The sequence below is a fragment of the Gobio gobio genome, assembly GCF_949357685.1.
Source record: "Gobio gobio genome assembly, chromosome: 21".
NCBI lineage: Eukaryota > Metazoa > Chordata > Actinopteri > Cypriniformes > Gobionidae > Gobio > Gobio gobio.
Genome location: NC_137117.1, coordinates 18,677,679 through 18,694,523, shown reverse-complemented (window position 1 = coordinate 18,694,523; position 16,845 = coordinate 18,677,679). Strand labels below are relative to the sequence as shown.

The window sequence follows — 16,845 nt, the reverse complement described above, 5'->3', positions numbered from 1 at the left end:
TATTTGCAAAGCTTATTCAATATCTTTTCATTCGAGTGAATTTTGAACCACTATATCACTACCTGTCAGATGTTACGCTGCCGTTTATAATATGTCTTATGGCACAGGGGTCACACTTCAGTGGTCAACAGTATACTTGTTTGGTGTTTAAAAACTATAAATCAAGGTTTACGGTGAATAAAGTTACAAAACACATTGCCTTAGGGCTGTTTTTGGTGGTTTTCTTGCTCAAACCAGACAACTGTATTGATTAAAAACAGGCACATCTACCTCAGTCCCACTGGGGGCATTTTGCACAGCCATCCAATCAGAAACCACCGGCCCATTACCATTGTAATGTAATTTGTCTGAGTGTGGTGTGAGAGAAATGTCCAGCTAGGGATAATGGCCACGTAGAAAGACAAACTGCAGCGCCGGGCTGTTTAAGCTCCATTGGTTACCTTGTTACGCAGCGAGTCTGAGTGAGAGTGTTCATTGATGGCAGGGTTTAAATTGCATCCCTAGATTAACCCCAACTAAGTGGGATGAATGTGTGGCTATTTTTTCCCTCTGGGCTGACAGAAGTCATTCTGTTTCAGATGATGACAGGGGTAGTGTACCACAGGGGTATTTCTCAATGAGTCGAGTAGAACCACCATTTTTAACCAGTAAATTTTATTTATATATAACAACAGTACAAAGTGAATCCTTGGCTTGCAAAATAGGTGTGCTTCATATTTACAATAGGTACACAGTAATATAATATAACAAAACAAAAGCAATTAAAAAAACAAGACCGACTTTTTTTCTTTTTAAATACTTTAACTCTCTTACAATTTTCACAACACTTAAAAAACAACAAGAACAGACAACCATAAGTGTTATTATTATCATCATCGAGGTCATTATTATTTCTATGTACTATGTTACAGAACTCCAGTGTCTACAAAGAGAGATTCGTTTATAATTTTGCGTGATTAAAAATGGAAGGATATTCACCTCTGCGGTGATCAAACTGACTACAAAAGCCTTTTTCGCACTCGTTTTTGTTTACTATCGGTAATATGAATATGAACATTTCACTTGTTCATAGCATGCTATTCCATCACAGAGCAAAACATGAGCTAAAAACAATAAAAGTGCACAAAATTGATTCCAAGACCTTCGATTCGTGCCAAATAAAAAATGAACAGCAGTTGTGACCGCCACAGATGACTGCTGATATTTCAGAAAGCTGCCCAGTGCTGTCAAATTTTATTCTGCTCTGCAGAATAGCGCAATAAAAATTATAATTAACTTTTTTTTTCAAGGGATCAAATGTCTTCTAATAAACATTAATAAGCGTTGAGCTACTGAAATCTCTCTCAACAAAGTGCAATTTCCTGTGCCACATAATTTAGAGCAAAACGTTAGGACCAGAATACATTTTGTTCTCTGAATTTTCGCACAAGCAGGGGAGAGTCGTCCCTCCTCGACTAAAACTGAGCCGCATCTGCAAGGGCAGTGGGGTCAACGGATGGTCTCTTGCCCTTATAGAGCTGGGATAGGCTCTGATGAACGGAAAACAGGGAAGACTGTGGATAACCAAAAGTAGGAAGCTTTGTCATGGACCCTAATGTCACTGACATGGCTTGTGAATTCACATGTGTTGACTATACAGTGTGTGTTTGTTAGAGGAATGTGTGGTTGTTCAGGAAGAGTAGAATTACGCCAAGTAATATTTCATGCCAAAATGGAAAGCCTGTCATGATTCAATGAAATGACATTCATTCTTCCAGGGAACGCAACAGGAGAGATTGTGAAAATGTGCACATTCTTAAATCAATATATATTGACTTGAGAAGCAAAATAATGAGAAGTCTTGTTTGCTTAATTTTTTTTTTTTACCCCATTGGCATATAGTTTTTATAAAATGTCTCGATTTAAGAATGTTTAGATGTTTGTTCTGGAAAACAAAGACAGTTCAAATAGTTTCATAGTTCATAAGACATAAGTCTTAAAATAATCTTGTGTGGGAAACAGACCACAATTTCTCATTATTCACCTTAAACGATTCATTCACAAATCACTCTCTCTTTAAAGACTTAATTTTGTTCTGTTTCTCAGCCACGTTTATCGTATGCCTCCAGAAGTCTTTGTACATAGCACGCAAGACGTATGGACCGCTTTTATCTTGCTTTTGTATCCTTCATAAAGCATCAATCACCATACACTGCAATCGTACGTCTAAGATCAACCAAAATGTGCTTCACAATTTCTCCTTTTGGGTTTTATGGAAGAAAGAAAGTCAAACAAGTTTTGGATGGACACGAGAGGTGAGTAAACGATGAAAGAATCGTCTGTGTGAACTATTCCTTTAACAGATTAACTCATTGTCTTTCATTCAGCTCTTCATTTGTAATCTCCTGCGCTGGATCCTATTTTTGATGTGTATTTTTTTTTTTATCTCCAGATCACACTGTGCACACGACTAGTTGAGATCAAAGGCGAGCTTCAAAGCAGTAGGATGAATCTGAAGCTAAAGGGGTCTGTCTCTCTCTCTCTCCATCTCATTCCTATGCTTCTCAAACACTCCAGCAGACACCACCCGGCAGCCGTCTGAGAGAGGGCATGCCTCTTCCACCCTTCTTCATCGGCGCATTGCCTCTCTTTATCTGATCAGTCTCAAACACAGCTAACAAAGACAGGGAGAAAAATGACACGACGCTGATTAAATCAACTAGAAACAACAGATTAAATGTTCTAAGGCCACAGGGGGAAAACAACAAGCGCCATTTAAGCCGTTTCGATCTATTTCTTTACATCTGATACTGCATTTTTACCATATAAACTGAGCTGAGGAGAAGTCGAGTCTCTCCCTGATGCATCTGATGACTGTGACCTGAACGACCTTGTCTATTTTGGTTCGGATGATCTTCAAAAACTGCTCTACCTGCCATCATGCATTATAAATGAAAGCTATGTTGTCTTTTGTTCATGCGTTCTGTTGACATATTTCATGTCAGACGGAGGGAATAAAAGACCTAAAAAACAAAACAGATTGGAAAGAACCCACTCCAGCGATCAAGATCCCAGACATCTGAAGTATTTTACAAATACTTTTTATATTTACAAATACCGTTCCAAGCTCATGGTCTTTTCGTACCTGAATTTGCAAGTGGTGAGAACCAAACTTCTAAACCGGAGATTCTTTTTTTTGTACAGTATACAGGGTCCGTTCCCTTAATAAAGCATCAACCGACAAGTGCGTAAATAAGGGATCTTTTGGCACTTAATCCCGACGGGTGTGTACAGAAAGAAGTGACATGGTATATTACATCAACGGCGTTCCTCTGAGTCATCCACAACTCACGTGGCCTCTTGGCACTTGAACATAGGAGTAAATGGGAAAGGAGACATTATTTTTTTTATATGAGGTACTGTATAATGCATGCAGACTACACACACATTGGACCATACATAATAATTAATACTCTCTGGTAAGATGATCTCAAGCGAGTCCATTCGTTTGAAAGGGAAGGTGGGGTTTCTCCACACGTGATTTGAGCTGAAGGTGCTACTCGTCGCTGCTTTCGTATCTCAGCAGCACTATTGTGGAGAAGGAGGTTGAGTTCTTTAGGACTTCGTGCCGGAGAGATCAGCTCAACTGACTCCCGTTTTAGAAAAGCAACAAAAATGCGAAGACAAAATAGAGTAACGTTTGTACATTCACATACGCTTACGTGTAGAAAACAGGACATATGCACACAGAGGGACGTTCAGTTCGTCCAGTTTGATACTGGTTTGTGGTCCTTTGTCGTCAATCGAAGAGAGTTAGGGACATGCTGGTTGAACTTTGGCCCCCGCTCCCAAACAATGTAGATGCCTTGTGGTCTCTTAGGTCAGAGGGACTCAAAAGTATGTACTAGCGTGTCAACATGCACACGTGTTGGTAGCAGCCGCTGCTTTCTAAGGACAGAAAGACGCTTGAACTTTCGCCACACCAAGATGAGGAATTATACTAGCCGACTCAACGAAACAAACTCAAAGCACTCATGTATAAAAATAAAATTTGGAAGTAAAAGCCATCAACTGGACGGTAATGGCGAGGCAGTAGATGTCCATTTCCTTCGGTCGAATCCTCTTGAAATGGTTTTAGCAAGCACATTTTTTTGAGGAAGAATCAGTGTCTCTTCAGATCCGACAAGTCTTGCATCCGTGCTAGGCACAACGGACCAGATAAACTAAAACAAACCAACGTCCCAGGAACTGCTCGTCCCAAAATGTTTTTTTTTGTTCTAAAAAAAACAAACAAAAAAACTAAAAACAGAACTCCATGGTTTCCACGCCTGATCCCATCCTCGGGATGAAAGCCATGTGACTTGCTTTCATCCAATAGTTGTCAATTGGTCTTAAAAGTTGACCTGTTCACAAAATATTGTAAAAAAAAAGCTCAAGCTATTGTTGGTGTCGTGTCTCTAGCCAGTGTTGCTCTCTTTCGTGTGGAGAGGCTTTAGATGATGGTTTGACTGAGTCTTTCGTCCTTCGTTCCAGGTTTGACATTCTCTCAGCTCTCCAGCGACATGGCGCCGATGAGCTGCTCCACTTTGTAGGCCAGTCGCTGTTTCTTTGCCGTCTCGTCCTGTTCCAGTGCAGCAGTGATCTAAGAAAAGAACAGAGGAAGGTGTTAATCACTCTGGCATTACGACAGATGTCAGGTGAGCGGTCAGATCTCACATGCTCTAGAACACATTACCTACATAATGAAGGATGGTAAGATTGAAAAGTTTATAAAGTACTCAATGTGATCCGAGGATAAGAGGGGTAGTGTGGCCACAAAACCACACTATATATATATATATATACACTATACTACATATATATATATATATATATATGTAAAATAATTTTTAAAAAATATAATATTAAAAATGAATCTTATTTAAATATAGCTCATTTAAGGATATTTAGATATTTCAATATAATACAATATAGTATAAAAAATATATATTATTTAATGTTTAGATATTAGGAAAGTCTCTTGGCAGATATAGACTACACTGTCTAAACAAGATGGACTATGGTGGTGGTGGTTGAGGAGAGACCCCTGACATAGTTGTAAAGCGCTACATTAGTACATATGAAAGCGCTATATAAATGCCTCATTCATACTATCAACACTTGCAAATTGACAGTACGGACGGTCAAAGATCGGATTCAAAAAACAAATCCGAATTGGGTTTAACGTGAACAAAGCTGCCGTTGCATCCATCCGCTGATCCAGGCAACCATTAAACGCCAGAAACCTTCTTCAGACGGCATACTCTGCATCTAATTATCACAGAGTTACTGCTCACTGTGATATGAGACTTTGGCAATTTTTCTCTCAGAGACAGAAAATTAGTCAGAGACTTCATTTCATGAATATTTCATTAAAAAGGAAAGTATAACTTGAGTCTGACCCAATCTGCTGAGTGCCATCTCTCATTTTCCATCTGTGTGTGTTTTTTTGAAAACAGAGCAGTCAAAAATGTCGAGTCATGTTGAGAGGGGGCGGGCAGACGGGTTCGACCCCTCTCTGAGCTCATGTCATAGTCTCTGACTGTGGTGTCAGAGGAACACGGCGGGAAATGGCATTTTGGCTGCTGTCTGACACTTATTTGCACATCAAACAGTGAAAATAATGGGAAATTAGATTGATATGGGCACTTCCAGCTAGCCAAGATAGGGCTTCATTAATGATATCTTTCAGATGCCTAAAATGGTGGACGCGAGTGCGCTGTAGGGTGGGTGTATGTGGGAATGTAACGGCGAGAGAATGGTTGATTGTAAACTAAGACTCTGAAACTCGCATCAATCTACCACTTGTACATTTATGAATACTATGTCACTTAACTGACATGTTTATCCAAAGTAGTGCTATAAAGGGAATATGATAAAATACAGATATTTTTCTATAATGAGATGTTTCTTTGAGATGTATAAATGAGGAAAATGAACATACATTGAAAGCACCGAAAAAGTGACTGGAACTGTCAAGCAGTGTTATCTTCATATAAATAATACTATTATATTTTAACTAATATTTTAAATTCGATTTTTAATTTAGATTTGATTTTACATTTATTCTATCATGCGATTTTTGTCATTTTTATTGTTTTTTAAATAATACGATTTAATTTATTTTTTATTTTAGATTGTGTTTATTTCCAAGGCAATAATTTTATTTTTTAAATTATACATATTATATACATTATATATATATATATATAATATGTTTTTTGTGTGAACTATCCCTTTAAATGCCTTGCTCAAAGGCACAATCTCAAACAAATCTGCAATCGTTTTGGTATTTTAATATATGCTATACCAACTAAGTTTGGTCCACCCTTGCTTGTCTAAGTTTTCACCTTCAATAAGGAATTACATTAGAATCACTTCACCATTATTCACCACACTGCTGCAAACAAACATACCGGTAGAAGAATTCATGCATGAAAGTCAAATTTGGAAGCCATCAACAGGATCGTGAGGCACTAGATGTCTGTTTCATCTTCCCTCAGCATCCAGTATTCCCAGGACGCCTGTCATGGGAGCCAAGTTGGGCCCACACCTGCTCTGTTTGTCTCAGCGGCTGTAGCTACGGGGCAGGTCAACACTTCTACAGCCGCTCCGAGCTTCCGTTAGAGGTGGACAGCATGAGCGAGTATTCGACGAGGAGCGCGTGCACTGAATTTTTCATGCACTTCAGCACAGCTGCAGGAGCACTCTCCACATCATTGTGTCTGATTCAGTCGTCTTCATTTTAAGGTGAGCGCATATTCTCTCTCTGTCTAGCACTCTCCCTCCCTCTCTCATCAGGTTAAGTGCTCTGGAGCGCTGACAGAGGTAATTATTTTCAGTTGTCCTATTCGCCTTGTATAATGAATCTGAATTACTGCATGCAGGTACGGATTGTCCCGCCACACACATTTGGCTGGGTGAACAAAAGGATGTTTGTGCTTTCTTTTTCTTTTTTGGGATTACGCAGGGAAAATGAACACACGCAGGTGGCGTCATGGTCTACACTTGTGTCTCTCAACATTTTTCAACATTGTGTGTCACCCACAAGGCTTGATTCATGGACAGCAAACCAGACATGCTTTCCTATTCTTTCCAAGTTAACTCCTATTATACGGAATATCGAATTCAGTCTTTCTATCTTCATTCCATGCAAGTTAGAAAAGGTAATTGGTGTCATCTTGAGTGGTTACTGCTTTAAATGGCCTCTGACGACTTTAGCATTGGTTTAATGTTTGATAGATAGCTAGATGCTCAGGAGTCCCTAGTTAAATGGATGGTTCACACAAAAATGAAAAATCTGTCATCATTTACTCACCCTCAAGTTTTTCCAAATCTGTATGACACAGTGGGCCCCATTGACTTCCATAGTATTTCCAACCCCATACTATGGAAGTCAACTTTGGTTACCAACATTCTTCAAAATATAACAATATAATATTCAAAATAAAAAAGAGCTATATCAGAAAGAACTTATGCATTAATTTGTTATATTTAATATATATAAACTTTAATTATATTTTATAAATATTTATATAAATAGCTATACAATCAGCCATCGTTATGGTGTCATTCACACAAATTGCTGAATCCAAAACTGACACATATTTTAAGGTTTTCTGCCCTTAAAAAAGCCAATAAATAAATATAAAATAACTTTGACTCCACAAAAATGTTAGTTATTAAACTTAAGTCCACTTATTTAATCTACAAAGCAAACTCAAACTCTTAAGTACCACCTGGAATCTGCTCAAGTACCCTTGATGTACACACATGCCTGGTTGGGAATCACTGCTCTATTTGTAGAAAGGCCGAACAAGTATATAAAAGAATGAAAAGGATAAAAAAAAAGAGAGAGTACGTAGGAATGTGAGGACAAGAGAAAACAGACCAGCAACCAAAGAGCGATATTTCCATGAGAGCAAGAGGAGAGGCTGCAGGCGGAGCTGTGTCTCCGGGCTCTTGGCGTTGTCCTAAATGCTGTGTAAAGTAAAGGTCAGACTAATGGGTCCCCTGAGTGGAGCTGCCATTACGGTTGGAACATCTCCATCGTGGGCCCTACTCTAGTGCTCTTTGTGTCGGAGTGGCTGTCAGTTATCTAGCTGTGTGTAATCTTCCTCATCAGAAGCCTATTCATTCTCGCTGCCTGTCTGTCCCCACACTGTGCATAAGTGTGTGTGTGTGTGTGTGTGTGTGTGAGACTCTGAAGTTTGCTGCCACTGGCTTTAGAGACTGTTTAAAGATGACATCATTCCGTTAAACTTTTTCACATACCTCTTGTTTAAAACAAAGCTGTATTGATCTGAACTATTTATGGCTGACGAACTACACCAGTATAATATATATTAAGGTGCGGATCTCAAATTATTATTTTTTGGCAACTAAATCAAGGTTTAAAAAATAACTTCAGACTGTTACGTCAAAGCCAGGTGGTTTATATATATAAAATCAAAAGATTATTTAAATTAGTACTTTAGATATGAAAAACATCATCTGTGACGTAAAAGTCTGAAGTTCTAGTATATTTTTATTGTGACGTGTATCTAGACAAATTCTACACCCTCTGCCTAGAACCATCAATCCATAAACAAAATAAATCTCTTAATATTCACTTTTGTGGCTCTGTTTAGGCACTTTAGACAGTAGAGCAGTTTCAATACAGAGCAGATAAAATGAGTCAAGTAGTCAGTCTGCACTGATATAAAGCAAGAATTCATTGAGGATGTTTTGAAAAAGAATTTTGATGGCATGTTTTGAGATGAATCCTGATGGCAGTTTCGCCTCACCTCTTCGCTGTACTTGCTAATGTAGGAGTAAATCTCGTTGAGGGCACTGAGCATGTTAAACTCGTTGGAGTGAAGTCGTGCCTGTTCTGCCAAATACGCATTCATGTCCTGATCGGAGATGGCTGGCAGCCTGCTGATGTCAGCGTAGTACCTGTGGAGACAGCCAGGGGACGATAGTCAATACCGAATCAATTTTGCGTGGGAGCTTGTTTGTACTATTGAATTAACATTATATGAAGATGATGATTTTACCTTTCTACCCAGTTCTTGTAGTTGGGGATATCTTTAGCATAAAGCAGCTTATTAGAGGGCGAGTCTTTGCCCAATCTGTGTTCAGATGTGGAACACGAGTCCATGAAGGTTTGAGCCACCACAGAAAGACACGCATCTGTGATGCTGCTCTTATGGATGTCAAAAACAAACTGGGGGTTCTTGATCACATTCACCCAGAAACGCAGAGGAAGGCTGTGAAGACACACACACACACACACACACACACACACACACACACACACACACACACACACACACACACACACACACACACACACACACACACACACACACACACACACACACACACACACACACACACACACACACACACACACACACACACACACACACACACACACACACACACACACACACACACACACACACACAGAAAGAGAAAGGTTACATTGCTTTGTATTGTATTGCAGGCATTAGGAAAAAAGTAATTCAGTTTTTCGTTCTTAAGGTTACGAGTGTGCCCTCTCACCAGTTGCTTTTCCAGGTGTGGCGAACATCAGTGTCATGGATGCCGTGCTTGTCCGCTTGTTCATCCAGGAAGTCAAACATGTATTTGATAGCTAAAGGAAGCGCGCTGCCTCTGTGCACCGTACTGAAAAGAGTCTCGAACAGGTCATCCACAAATTTCTGCAGTGTACCCTAAAAGACAAAAAGCAAGCGACCATTAAACATTAGAGGAGAGTGACTCAAGAGGGACTTATGAACATTAAAGGAACCATATTGGACACTTTTGTAGAATTTTACTTGTTTTGCACTTGAAGTCCAACTGTAATGTTTGTCAAAGTTTCTTGCATCACAAACAGCTGTAATTTAGTTCCATTTTCATTGTGAACATTACAGTATGTATATATAGTGGTGTCAACAATAATCGATTCGGCAATGCATCGCAATGCGGGGCATGCACGATTCAGCATCGATGTGGCTAAGTGCCATAATCGATTATGTCATTGTTTATTTTCTGGCCTTGAGTTGGAAAATAAAGTTGTGAAGTTTCAATTACTTCCGGGGTCATAACAACAACAACAATCAAGATGGCTGAGGCGGAGGGAGATTACTGATTAATTAAAACACTTATGTTCACTGCTGGAAAAAGTTGGCTGTTATTATTGCTCTATTTAATTTCAAATGGTTCTAAAGCAGAGAAGAGAAACATTTCTCATTCAAAGCACTGAAAGCAGTGATTTATGTTTTCTTTTTCAGGTTTAAAAATGCCATATCCAATACCCTGTACCATTCAATTTTATTTTATTTAATGACATTTATGTCAAAGAGACAGGAGAGTGATAATACACACATAGCAGCCAATACAATCTGTTGTTCAATATCTGACTGCTTGTATTGCCTCATGACTGATTAAAAATTTGCCTTGTGTGCAGTAGAATTTTGATGCATCGCAATGCATCGTAGAATCGAATTGAATCGAATCGTTACCTGGTGAATCATAATCGAATCGAATTGTGAGGGCAGTCCCAATGCACACCCCTATATAAATACATACAGTGTATATATATATATATATTTATATTTATTAGGGCTGTCAAACGATTAATCACATCCAAAATAAAAGTTTGTTTACATAATTGATGTGTATGTACTGTGTAATTTATTATGTTTATTTGAATACACACATATTTGTATGTTTATACTGTATTTATATAATTTATATTATATATAAATATAAAATTTTTCTTAAATATATATACATGCATGTGTGTGTTTATATATACATCATTATACATAGTACACACACATTACGTACTTTTATTTTGGATGTGATTAATTGTTTGGCAGCACTTATATATATTAGTTAATATTATAATATATATTAGTCTGGCGGTTCTTTGCCTCCATTAAAATCGTCCGTTAAAATTGTTTAATGCACAGCTAGCCGTGGATTATCCATTTTATATCATGTTCATTTGCCAGCATTGACAAGTTAAAGCTGTCATCTGTGTTTGCAGTGCAAGATTTGACTGGAAGGGTAAAATGGCAGTTATTTTGGTGATTAAACTGACTTGGAACTACCTGTGCATTAAACGGTTTATTGCACACCTTCCAGCCAATCAGAATCGAGTATTCAGACAGCCCGTATTATGGTTGATTTTGGCTGGTTGCTGGGTGTTCATTTCAAACCCATTATTCAATTCACCTTTAAGTTTAAAATGAGTTACCTTAGTAGCTAACAGACGGGTGAGGTAGATCTCAGATACCATCTTGCTGCCGCGGTCGCCCTCCTTTTGGTCTCCGTGCTCATGGTTCTTCACCAGGTGCCAGACTTTGACCCCGCTCTCCAGGTCTGGGGTGATCATTGGAGCACGGGAGCGCAGGCTGTCCGGACTGCCCGTGTACCGGAATGTTGAGTCTGAGGGAATAGAGAGAGAGAGATATAGAAAGAGGATTATGATCTTCTTACACCACCATTCTTCCACATTGTCATTCTTTGGGATGAATAGGAGCACGGCCCTCTCACATTTCATTTACTCTGTCTAACCCTGTGTATCTCTTTCCTCCTCTCTCTCTGTAGAGGATTCATCTCTGTATTCGTTTCGAGACCTAGGAAGATGAGTCGACGCTCTCTGGCCTCCTCTTCAAAGGCTTCATAATTGGCTCGTCCTGATTCATTGTGCTGCACACATGCTTTAAACGTCTGCATCGCAGGACCTAATCAATGCATCTAAAGATTTCTAATGAGTTAAGCTCCCCGCTCATCCATCTCATCTCCTTTTCTCCATCCTCCCATGTTAAATAATCAGTGTCTTGCTCATTTCTCCAATTAGATGTGTGGCTTTTTTTTTGGAGTGGGTGAGTGCTCTCTTGGGAGGTCAGATCAGCTTCTCACAATGGTGGTATATTCTTTTGCATCCTTTCAAAGTCTCTCTCTCTCTCTCTCTCTCTCTCTCTCTCTCTCTCTCTCTCTCTCTCTCTCTCTCTCTCTCTCTCTCTCTCTCTCGTTCTTTCTGTCCTCGTCACCTGGCTTCAAAGGGCATATGAAACGGCAAAGGAAGGCAAATAGCCTCGGCTATTTCGAGACAGAAGTGGAATTTTGAGCAGGCCGGAGTCACAAGGGAGAATTCAGGCGAAATAGTGGTGTTAGCAGCAGGGGTGTACAGGAAGAAGAGGATTGCGGGTTCAATCCACCTAAAGCTACTGCAAACTTACAGTCCTTTTGACTGTTGCCACAGTATTGGCATTGAGAGATTACTACTAGACTATGTGAGTGTACACACTACTGAAAATGGGACTATCTTGACTTTAACAGCACCTTTAGTTCAGTCTGATTCACAAACTAATTATTCTTGTGATTTGGTTCTTTGGTCAAAAAGTATGGAAGCCTATTTTACCATCATGCTTTGGTAAATCAATTATGTCCTAAAAAAAAAATGTCAAAATTATGAGATTAAGTAATAATTACGTCAGTCAACATTGTCTTAATTGTGAATTTTTTTATATTTTATACTTGTTTTATTTTTATTTTTATTTTACTGTTTAGAATTTTCATAAATATGACAAACTTTTTTTTATATTTTTATATTATAACTTAGTACCACATAATTTAAACTTTTTGTCTAACAATTATAATTGTTTTACCAAATCATTTGTTCTTATGTGGTGGAAAATTGGCTAATATAATGAATGTAATAATATAATGGTATTTTTATAATACCATTAAAAATAATAAAATAAAACATTTTCTATTACCATTTATTGACTTTCAATCAGTCTAACAAATTATTATTATTAATTTTTTTAAATCAGAGGGATTAGTGAAGTAATTTCTGACTCACTTATGGGCTGGATGCTTTTATGATAATGTGTAAATATTCATAATATACATGTACATTTACAGTTAATAATTTACAAAAAAATAAAAGTGTAAACTTTTTTTTTAGTAAGCAGTAAAAAAACTATTATTGGAAGGGCGCTTGATCACATACTAACATAACCGGTTGTCTGCATTGATGTTCTGTGTTTTCGATGCGTGTTGCTCTCTTCCGCCAGTCAGAGGTGTGTATGAGCAGTGTGTTATTTTGGGCCGGGGTTGCTGGCATGCTAAATTGAGCCGAGCTGCTAAGTGTTGAGCATTAAATTGATATGAATCAATCAGCAGGTGCCTGTGCACAGCTGTGCCCGCTGTGCCATGGCGTGATTGATGGGCACCAGGGCTCTGCCAGATGAGATAGCTGCTTTTTATGCACCACACACAAGAGCAGGTTGTAAAAACAGCCAAAAACTACGCTGTGTTGTGCCATCTCATTCCCAATAGATGAGTTTCCTAAAATATACAACAAGCTTTTTGCAATAAAATAGATCAAAGTGCCAAACGTAACCCTAAAAACTCTTTACTACCTAATTCAGGGGGAGGATTTGTTGGTTAACGGAGAGCATGGCTGAGAAATAAAGATAGCTTTAAAGAATATTTCTCAGGTTGCTCCTTGCGTCTTTGGACGTTTGAAGCGTTCCCTGAACTTTAAATGTCATTATGTTTACAAGTGATAAGAGAAGATAATTACACTCTTTCATGAAACTGTAATGTGCTGATACGGGCCGTGTTTCATGTGGATATAGTGAATTGAAGCCAGGTGAGATGTTTGTGTGCATAGTTTGGCAGGGTTGCTAGGTGACAACGCACAAGGGGCTCCATTTCATCGCTGGCCCTGGTATTTGGCTGCATGTCATTTGAGTTTTTTCGCCCGTGTGAAGCATCATCGGCGGAGCATAATTAGCAATCAGAGAGTGGCCTGCAGCTCAGTGTGATGGAAAATGAGAACGGGCCAGATGGGGAGCCCTGTGGCACTCCCTCAAAGCAACGCTATGGGGAAGGAGCTAATGTGTCCATTACAGGCGGCATCCAAACTCAGCGGAGAAATCAGCATTACTGAGCTTCATGTTAACTGCTAACACCTCTCTCTCTTCCTCTTGCCCTTCCTGGTGTTCTCTCTCGCTCTCACTCTCATTCTCTGGTGCCCCAAAGGCTCCCTTGGGCATCCTGAGGGCTGCAAAGCAAAACTGCAGCACGTGGCTCGTGCGCACATTCATCAGAGGCGTCATTTAAAGCCAGTCTTCAACCATATATTTACCTCTGAACAAACATCAAGCTTCTAATTAGCTAAACAGATAATTATAGTGAATTGTGCAGCAGCAGCATCATGAGACAAACATACTCACCGTATCTACTGATAGAAGTCCGAGAGATGCTAGTTGTGGGAGGAATGTTGTAGGAGGACGTCTGCTTGGGCACCAAAGCAACCACACAGCGGTCTGATACCTGTACAAGAAACACAACGTTCCTGTCAAGCCTCTTTCCTTCCCCCTTAAATCTTATTTCACAGTGTTTGGTTTCACAGCCTTTTATTATCAAGTAATGTTCGAGATAGTGGAGCACAACTAATGCCGTTTTATTCTGCTTTTGAGGAGCTGATATTACTTTCCGAACAGATTCTCAATACAAATCTATTGCTTTTCAAAAACTGTGTGAAATTATTCCGTTTCTCCCCAGTGCTGAAATAAAGCAACGTTAAAGCGCTTCAAAAAGATCTGTTCTACTTAGAAATATATAAGGGGTGTTCACGCTGTGTTCTCCGATCAAATGCGCATTAAAGCATTTCTCGGGTAAAAGCAGAGTTTCGTCTCTTGTGGTTTGCTCAGAAAAAGGACTAGATTGATTAGACAAGAAACTAGGGTTGAATTCAATTTAAGAAACTTAAATTCAATTCACTTTTATTTGTATAGATCTTTTCACAATACGTATCGTTTCAAAGCAGCTTTACAGAAAAAGCACGTGTCTACATTAAAATTTAGAGTGATCATGTTTTGGATGAACGCAGCAGCGCCACATCTGGTGGGTTCAACTGGATATGCTAACAAAAACATTGACGCGAAACAACGACTCTTACATCAACTTGGCTGAAGCACACCTAAAATTCGAATGCACTAATAACAGCCTTATAAACCCACATTTACATATGAACATATGACAAAGCACTCCTTCACTGGGACATACGTCATTCTACAGCACTCAAAGATGACAGAAGGAGTAGAAGAGAGAAAGGGAGGCTCATTGAAATGTAATGGCGAGCTGTACCTTGTACACTCCAGAAAAGTGAGTACTGAGCTGAAATAGGACATAATATAGCTGTACGCTGCATATTTGAGCAGTCCAAGAAGAAGAGAAAGGAAAAAGGAACTTAAATGCACAAGATGATTACTTAATTTGAACTTGATTACTGGAGTATGTTTTACAAGAAAATACTATTTAATTCTTTCTACTTTAATATTTCATTGTAAATATTTGTGCAATTTACTAGCATTTTCTGAGTGAAAACGGTTTCATGTGATACAATTTAATAAGAAATAGTAATATAAAAAATAATAAACACAAGAATAACCCACAGCTGGATTCACAGAGAGAGAGAGAGAGAGAGGGAACCCTCTTCCCCTTTTTATTTTATTTTATTTTGTTGCTCTTTCCAGTCTCACCACTGCTCTCTGTAATAACCACTTGTTGAGTTATGTGATAACATATATACAATATAGTACAATGTACATGTTTTTTTCCCCTCTTTTTTTCTTTTGATCTATTTGGAGAGAGAGAGAGAGAGAGAGAGAGAGAGAGAGAGAGAGAGAGAGAGAGAGAGAGAGAGAGAGAGAGAGAGAGAGAGAGAGAGAGAGAGAGAGAGAGAGAGAGAGAGAGAGAGAGAGAGAGAGAGAGAGAGAGAGAGAGAGAGAGAGAGAGAGAGAGAGAGAGAGAGAGAGAGAGAGAGAGAGAGAGAGAGAGAAAAGAGTGTAACTAAGATTTAGAATGGAGGGTAATGATAAAAATACAAACACAAAGAAGGGTCAAAAGGAAGAGTTTGACAGGCGAGGGAATGTAGCGACTGAATCATTTGGAGATGAGAAAGTAGAAAGGATGAGGAAAGATGAGGTCCAGGACTTTTATATATTGGGGTGAAACTCTCCATTTCTCTCTGTCTGCTCTGTGAGTGCCTGAGCTCCATCTGATCTTCTGTATTAATCTGAACTGTCAAGAGCTGCAGAGGAAATGAGGTCTACCCTCACAAAGACAACTGACTCAACCTCAATTCAGCACAAGAAAGCAACTTCCTGAAAGTGAACTGGCAAAATCCTGGCTGAAGCTTTTGAGGTGCTTATCTTGGTCTCACAAGAGAATTTAATAAATGTGTTTTCTAGTTATTAGTACTGTTGATATTGCTCATACTATGCTATTACTTCTAGATGACTGATTTTCATCTAATATGGGTCAAAAATTTAGATTACAGGAGGGAAAAGAGTCGTATCTAAGGACTAGAATATTATAGATTTGGGGTGGGCCAGTAATAAAAAAAAGAAGAAGAAAAAACTAGGATCCACTAAAAAAACAGTGTGTAAACACTCATAACGACTACCCACATTACCAATATTCACTCATTTTCTTCAGATATCAAAATAAATATATAAGTGCATGTAAATAAGTGTGTGTGTAAATATATACAATACAGTACAATTTTTTTTCACTTTTAGCCCAGATGTTAAAAATCATGTAATGATGATGATGATAAGGTTTTTGTTTAACAAAAGCTACTGAAAATAGGTCAACAACTTCCTCTATAAGCCAAAGAAGGTCTTTCAGATACAAGTGAACTAGGTCAAGTGCCACAGTCTATGATCTCCGTCAACAGTCATTTCATTTCAGAAAACCTCTCTGTGCACCAAAATGGAGACTACAAGCACCTCCTGAGCTCCGCTGAAG

General features: G+C 38.8%; 1 protein-coding gene across 1 annotated transcript in view; it reads right to left on the bottom strand.

The window, feature by feature from the left end:
• Positions 1-642: 642 nt before the first annotated feature.
• plxna2 (plexin A2) overlaps positions 643-16,845 on the bottom strand; it is a gene marked incomplete at its 5' end in the record, with an annotated part of 214,058 nt that continues 197,855 nt past the window's right edge. Inside the window, 6 exons of the mRNA XM_079802461.1 lie at positions 643-4,621; positions 8,805-8,955; positions 9,057-9,269; positions 9,568-9,737; positions 11,270-11,460; positions 14,265-14,364. Of these exons, the coding sequence (XP_079658587.1) occupies positions 4,526-4,621; positions 8,805-8,955; positions 9,057-9,269; positions 9,568-9,737; positions 11,270-11,460; positions 14,265-14,364 (921 nt within the window). The 3' untranslated portion in view covers positions 643-4,525. The remainder of the gene's footprint in view (positions 4,622-8,804; positions 8,956-9,056; positions 9,270-9,567; positions 9,738-11,269; positions 11,461-14,264; positions 14,365-16,845) is intronic.